Below are 7,319 nucleotides of genomic sequence, written 5' to 3' on the forward strand. Positions count from 1 at the left end.
CCCCCCCCCCCCCCACCCCGGCAGTACATTAATAATAACTGCCTCTTCCGGCGCGGCGCATGTGTGCGGTGGCTGGGTAGGAATTTCCCCTTCCCCCTCGTTCCTCCCCCGGCTCCGTCCTCCCAGCCAGTAGCAGCACTCCCCCCTGTCTGTGCTAACGTCCTCCCACATCAGTGATTGCATAATATTCATTAATTTCTCTCTATTTCTCTCTCTCTATCTCTCTCCTCCTGTGGATTACTTCGTTTGTCAGTGTAATTTTAATTTTTACAGGTGCCCCTATTGGATTCTACTGGACAAGTGGACGTGACCGGCGTGGGATGTAGGTAAGTAATCTGTCTCTCATTGTTACAGGTACCCCTATTGGATTCTACTGGACAAGTGGACGTGACCGGCGTGGGATGTAGGTAAGTATGTGTGAGTGTGTAAGTGTGTATTTAATAAATTTTTACTTTCACGGTGTGTGTGTTGTGTTTTTATTTGGGTATTTTTTGTTGTTGTAGAACTACAGGTACCAGCGGGCCCGTTATTTCCCCGCATGCTGGTACTTGAGGTTCTCCAAGTACCAGCAAGTGGGGGAGGCTTGCTGGGCCTTGTAGTTCCACAACAAAAAACAATATTATTTTTTTACATACTCATGGCTATCAGCCCGGCACCCACCGCCCAGGGGTGCTGGGGACAGCCTCGGGCTTCACCCCTGGCCCTTGGGTGCCTGAAGGGGGGGACCCCTTGATTTAAGGGGTCCCCACTCCTCCAGGGAACCCCGGCCAGGTGTGACTAGTTGGGGGGGTAATGCCACGGCCGCAGGGACCTACATAAATGTGTCCCCCGGCTGTGGCATTATGTCCCTGGCTAGTGGAGCCCGGTGCTGGTTTTAAAAATACGGGGGACCCCTACATCTTTTGTCCCCCGGATTTTTGGAACCAGGACCGGACTAAGAGCCCGGTGCTGGTTGTCTAAATATGGGGAACCCGTGTCCAATTTTTCCCCCAGTATTTAAACAACCAGGCCCGGCTCAAAGAGCCCGAGGCTAGTTATACTTAGGAGGGGGGACCTCACGCATTTTTTTTATTTTTTAACCCATTCAGACCCTTCTCCATTAATGGGGAATGTCCACTAAGTAATGTCCACTAATGGGGGGGCCATTACGTGTAACAACGCTACTAATGGGGGGGCCATTACGTGTAACAATGCTACTACTAGGGGGGTCATTACGTATAAGGAAGATACTACTACTTGGGGGGAGCATTATGTATAGGATGCTACTATTACTTGGGGGGCATTAGATATAACAATAATACTACTACTTGGGGGGCCTTACGTATAAGGACGCTACTACTACTGGGGGTGCACTATGTATAAGGATGCTACTACTACTTGTGGGGCATTATGTATATGATGAATAAGATTGTGCTACATTGTGGCGTAATTTTGAATGGGGGTACTATTGTGTGGCTATGCCCCTTACTTGTGAGACCACACCCCTTTTCCCGGTGTGCGCCAAAGGAATATGGGAGGGCGCAAATTTATAGTTTGCAGGGGGGGCGCCGAACACCCTAGCACCGGCCCTGGGTGGAGGGCTGGGTAAGTTGATGGTGGGCGAGTTTGTAAGCCATTGGCGGTGGCAGCGGGCATCGGCACAGGGGCAGTAGCGGGCATTGGCTCGGCGGCAGTAGGGGGTCATCGGCAGGATTCGGCGAACATTATGGCTGTAGTGCCTCACCAGCCACTGACCTCGCCACACGCCACTGGAGTGTGGGCTGTATTAACAGCCGGGTGGGGGGGGGGTTGTTATTAATTATGTTTTTATGAGGCTGTCCTGTGTATCGAGCGATACATATATGGGGGAGTGTGATGCGGCTGGTGATAGCGGTCTAGGAGAAGATGGATGTATCCGTATGATTAGACAGGCTGCTTAATGTGCTTTGAAGCTGTATTAGCAGGCGGGGGGGGGGGGGATAGGGGGTGTTACTATATGTTTGTGGTGCTTAAGTGGCTTTACCTGGTTGCAATGTGTGTATAAGCGGCTTTACCTGGCGCAGCGTGTGTATAAGCACCATTTCCTGGCGCAACACGTGTATAAGCGGCATGGTTTTTTTAATGCGAGGGTCAACATATTTTATTAAAGTTTTTCCTTGCTTGTTATTTAAATAGTGTTGTTTTATTTTTCTCACAGCAATGGCTTCTTACATGGACCGGGAGTTCACAACTGGATTCATTGATGTGTATCGGGCCAGCGAATGTCTGTGGAAGGTCCGTAGCAAGGATTTTTCAAACAGACAGAAGAAGGATCAGGCCTACAGACAATTGGTGGAGTACAGCAAAGCCCATAACAGTGATGCTGATCTACTTTGGGCGAAGAAGAAGATAGCAAACTTGCGGACGGTGTTCAAGAAGGAACACACACGCGTGATCGAGTCTCAACGTTCAGGAGCCGGAACTGATGATGTTTACCAGCCGACGCTATGGTATTATGAACAGATGAAGTTCCTTTTGGAGAGAGAGGCGAAATTACATGGACAGGGTAGCCTGGATAAAGAGTCTCCTAAGACGCCAGAGGAAGAGGGGACCCTTAATCCGGTAAGTTAAAACACTTTAAAATGTTCAACTTTATCATTGTTTAATCAACGTCCTAATGTTTTATTTTCTTTTTTTTTTACAGGAATCTACCCCGGAGGTAATGAACACTTCCGCAACAGAGGCAACAGAACTGGAGCTCAGTGGTGAGGAGTCAGCACCATCTCGGTCGACAGCACCACCAAGGCGGAGACAAAAGAATTCATCATTGAGTTACGATTCTGCATCCTCCAGCACGGTTCAATTTATCCAACGGGCAGAGGAAATGCTTAATAGGCCACCAGACTTCTATCGTCAATTTTCAAACACGATAGAATCTCAGATACGTGTAATGCCCGAAACTGTTTTTAGAACTTTCAGGCGCATAGTATTTGATGTATTGAGAAGGGCCGAGGATAATGACCTATCCGATGACCTGGATCTAATGTCAAATCCTGTGCGGCGCGCACGAAATGCCCCACAGTCCCAGTATCCTTATCCCCAACCATACTATTATCCGCCGGGTAATCCTCCGCCACAGCGCCCTTTTTTTTCGCCGGGACCCCCACCTACACCCACTCTGCCCACTCCTCCCACCAGCACTTTGTCCACTGGATTGTACTCAGCAATGCTGAGTACACAGCTCCCCCCAGAGGACGAGGCTACTTTTTTCAATTATTAAATTATAATTTTTTTTATTAGTTTTTTAGTTTCCGTTGGACAAATTGTTCCATGTTTCCTCGACTCTTTTATGTTGTTCATGGTTACCATAGTGTCGGTTTTTTGTCCTGGACTTTTGAACGTTGGGATATTGGTCATTCTTATCGATGAATCCAGTTGCATAAGTGTTAAAAATTAATATATTTTTATAAGTAAATTATTTTCAAAACAAAAAAGAAGTGTTGTGTATTTTTTATGGTTTATCATTATATTTTTAATTTTTGGGGGAGTTATGATAGGAATGCTGTTGTACCAAATTTGTCCTCACTTATCCCCCCTTAAAAAAAAATTTTTTTAAGGGGAGATAAGTGAGGACAATCCTACCTTCAAGGTACTGTTAAAGGGGACATTTATTACAGAGGGATGCGGTTAAGATCTCTGCGTCGGGTTCCCAATAGCCACAATCCTGACATATTCTCCCCCTGTGGGTGTCCATGACACCCATAGAGGGAGACTAAAAATTTGGCAAGCAAAGCGAGCCACAAGGGGCTTCTTTGCGCTCGAGCCGCTGCCGGCATTCCGGTGGCCGCCATCCCGACGTTGGGATTATGACTGTCGGGATGCCTGCTGCCGGGATATCATACTGATTCCCAGGGCCAGTGCTATGGTGTCCGGCGCCCTCCTGCAAACTGTAAATTTGCGCCCCCTCAGACACAGAGGTGATACAGTGACTGGGACGGAACACAGGGGTGATGGCACACACAGGTATGCCTGACTTGGTTCACACTGTTGGATCCCATTAGTCCTCACTTATCCCCCACAAAAAACGACGCAGTCGTGAAGTGTCCTGGGTATACCTGACCCCAGAGTTCCTCATGGCTACGTTGTTTTTTAATATACATGCAAAACACACACAGGTACATACTCTGACAACAGAAGTTTAAAACAAGATACATTTTTATTTTGGAAATAAATAAAAAAAATACAATAAAATATAAAACCAATCAAGCATATGTAATGTCTATCAAACATAAAAGCAGTTAAATGTAGGAGTCTTGCCAATCCACTGCACCTACTCCATTAAAAAAGGTCAGGTAGTCGTCCCTGACCTTTCTAGCCTTTAAAGTGGGATTAGGTGTGGACTGTGGCCTTTCAAGTCCAGGCAACCTAGCAGAGTCCACATCAGAGTTGTCGGCCTGAGCAGGCAACCTGGCAGAGTCCACATCAGAGTTGTCGGCCTGAGCAGGCAACCTGGCAGAGTCCACATCAGAGTTGTCGGCCTGAGCAGGCAGCCTGGCAGAGTCCACATCAGGGTTGTTAGCCGGAGTAGTAGATGGGGGGCATTTTGGGCCAGTCTTACGCCTTAGATAATTGTGTAGAACACAGCAGGCCAACACAACCCAGTCTATTTTATCCACCCTTAGGCCAATAGCAGAGTGGAAAATTCTGAACCTACTACTCAAGATCCCAAATGCGTTTTCAACTATGCGGCGGGCCCTTGAGAGCCGATAATTAAAAATGCGTTTCTCCTTGGATAAGTTCCTTTGTGGGTAGGGTTTCATGATGTGCTCGTGCAGAGCAAAGGCTTCATCTGCCACAAACACATAATTCAAGCCATGCATGCAGTCCTCAGCTTTCGGTAGGTCTAATTGGTTGCAAAGCAGCCTCTCATAAAACACAGTATCTTTGATTGATCCGCCATCGGATGCTCTTCCATTTTTCCCCACATCCACAAATATGAACTCATAGTTGGCATTAACTATAGCCATCAAGACTATGCTAAAATAACCTTTATAGTTATAATATAGAGATCCACTTTTTGTAGGAGGAGAGATGCGGACACAACAGAAAAAGACACACCCTCCCCTCCCCTATAATACCAACCCACTATTTAAAAAGGTCTTTTTTTTGTTTAGAAAAAGACACACTCTCCCCACCCCCCTCACTATAATACCAACCCACTATTTAAATAGTTTTTTTTTTTGTTTAGCACAGATTGCTCAGCACAGATTGCTCAGCACAGATTGCTCAACACAGATCTCACGTGTGTATGGGAGATCTAGACACCGGGATGTTCAAGGGACATCTCCCGTGATAAATTGCTCAGAACACATCTCTTGCAGAAATCTCTCTGTGAGTATGGGCCTTAACTCTCTCTGCAAGATTTGGGTGTGGTGCGTTCAATCTGCAATCTAAATTGCAGTGTAAAAATAAAGCAGCCAGTATTTACCCTGCACAGAAACAAAATAACCCACCCAAATCTAAAGGGGGGTACACACGGAGAGATCCGTGCTTAAAATCTAAGCAATCTTGCTAGATTGCTTAGATTTTAAGCACGGATCTGCCGTGTGTATGCCCTCCAGCGATAGCGATGCGCGGCCCCGCGCATCGCTATCGCCGATGCTAGATTGAGCTGCATGCAGGCTCAATCTAGCGGGTCGCTCACTTCACCGTTGTGTGAAGTGAGCGGCCCCCCCGTCAGCTTTCCCCCTCGCTCAGCACATCGCGCTGTGCTGAGCGGGGTGAGAGATGTGTGCTGAGCGGTCTGTGTTAAGATCGCTCAGCACACATCTCTCCCGTGAGTACCCCCCTTAACTCTCTCTGCAAATGTTATATCTGCCCCCCTGCAGTACACATGGTTTTGCTCAACTGCAACAAAATTTCCTGCTGCGATCAACTTGGAATTACCCCCTGGATTTTAGTCACTGACCCATTACTAAGGTATGCAAAGCACACCGAACCAGCTAGATATGGCACAACCAGGAGATATGGCTTGATGTGCAGGATGACTGGCACTACTGCACTTTGATGACTATATGCTGCTAAACCATATTGTTATTAGAATGAACAGTTGCCTGCATTAGCTATTTTGTATATGGTGGTGGATATGCACTTTTTGCAAATTATAAATATTTTTCTGCGTTGAAATGGATGTTGCTGGCCTCTTCTTCTTCTGCTATATATGTATATAAGATGTGTGTGTGTGTGTGTGTGTGTGTGTGTGTGTTATTCTTACATCAATTGTGCATTGTATGTGTGTCAGTTTGTTATTAAACCACTTTACACTATCGAGATGTTTTCTCTTTTAGGGAGTTTACATTGGGATGTATCCAGTGGTGCAAGTAGAAAAAATGTCTCATAGGTACTGTGTGCGCACGCCAAAGGCGCGAGTGCCCCAAAAATGGGTGTTGCCAAATGCCACACGGGGTGTGGCCAATGAAAATGGGGGCGTGATACACATATGGGGGGGGGGCAGATACACATATGACCCCAACAGTGTCAGATACACAAATGCCCCCACAGTGCCAGATATATATTGCCCCACAGTGCCAGATATATATTGCCCCACAGTGCTAGATACACAAATGCCCCCACATTGCCAGATACACAAATGCCCCCACAGTGCCAAATATACATTTCCCTACAGCACCAGATACACAAATGACTCCACAGTGCCAGATACACAAATGCCCCCACAGTGCCAGATATATATTGCCCCACAGTGCCCCCCCCCCCCCCCCCCCCGCTCACCGCTGCCTCAGTCTGTTACTGCTGTGTGAGGGGAGCGGTCTTGCACAGTGGTCACTCAGTGGGAGCCGCATTAGACGCTACCTTAGGTGCACAGCACGTCAACCCCCAGGTTCCTGTGCGCGCCCGCCGCCCCAGCCGCGGGAGCGTGATTATTTCACGATCACGCTCCCAGCAGGCTGGGAAGGGGAGGTGAAGAGGCGGAAGCTAGGCGTCGGCGGCAGTGGTTACGGCACACAACTGGTGAGTGCAATGAGCAGCAGCCTGGCAGCAGTGGGTACGAAGTACCCATCGCTAAATTCTTAACAGTATGCCGTACCCACCCACTTGCACCACTGGATGTGTCCAGTCTGACCCTGGAATCTAAACTAAAATTACAATACACTAGGACAGTGATTCCCAAACTTTTTTTAATCACTGCACCCTATAGTATCAGAATATTTTCACGGCACCCTTAGGTCAAAAGTTTCTGAAAATTCTGAAAATATCTTAAATTAAGTAAATTGTGTTTGGGTTCAGTTATGTGGTTAGGAACAGGAGTCTCTTCTGTTTGTCCACATATTTTATGATTGGAA

At 47.2% G+C, this 7,319-nt stretch overlaps 1 protein-coding gene across 1 annotated transcript; it reads left to right on the forward strand.

Annotated features, from left to right (window-relative positions):
- Positions 1-1,999: 1,999 nt before the first annotated feature.
- On the forward strand, positions 2,000-3,375 carry LOC134929267 (uncharacterized). The gene is made up of 2 exons (XM_063924979.1): positions 2,000-2,580; positions 2,663-3,375. The coding sequence occupies exons 1-2, from the start codon at positions 2,179-2,181 to the stop codon at positions 3,236-3,238; spliced, it is 978 nt and encodes a 325-aa protein (XP_063781049.1). The 5' UTR covers positions 2,000-2,178; the 3' UTR covers positions 3,239-3,375.
- The last annotated feature ends 3,944 nt before the right edge of the window (positions 3,376-7,319 follow it).

This window comes from Pseudophryne corroboree, chromosome 5, assembly GCF_028390025.1.
Source record: "Pseudophryne corroboree isolate aPseCor3 chromosome 5, aPseCor3.hap2, whole genome shotgun sequence".
NCBI classification, from domain to species: Eukaryota; Metazoa; Chordata; class Amphibia; order Anura; family Myobatrachidae; genus Pseudophryne; species Pseudophryne corroboree.

Excerpts from the sequence above, each read along its gene's own strand:
- LOC134929267 (XM_063924979.1), top strand. The coding sequence starts at position 2,179 with ATGGCTTCTTACATGGACCGGGAGTTCACAACTGGATTCATTGATGTG. Across the intron at positions 2,581-2,662 it reads AAGAGGGGACCCTTAATCCG|GAATCTACCCCGGAGGTAAT; the intron begins GTAAGTTAAAAC and ends TTTTTTTTACAG.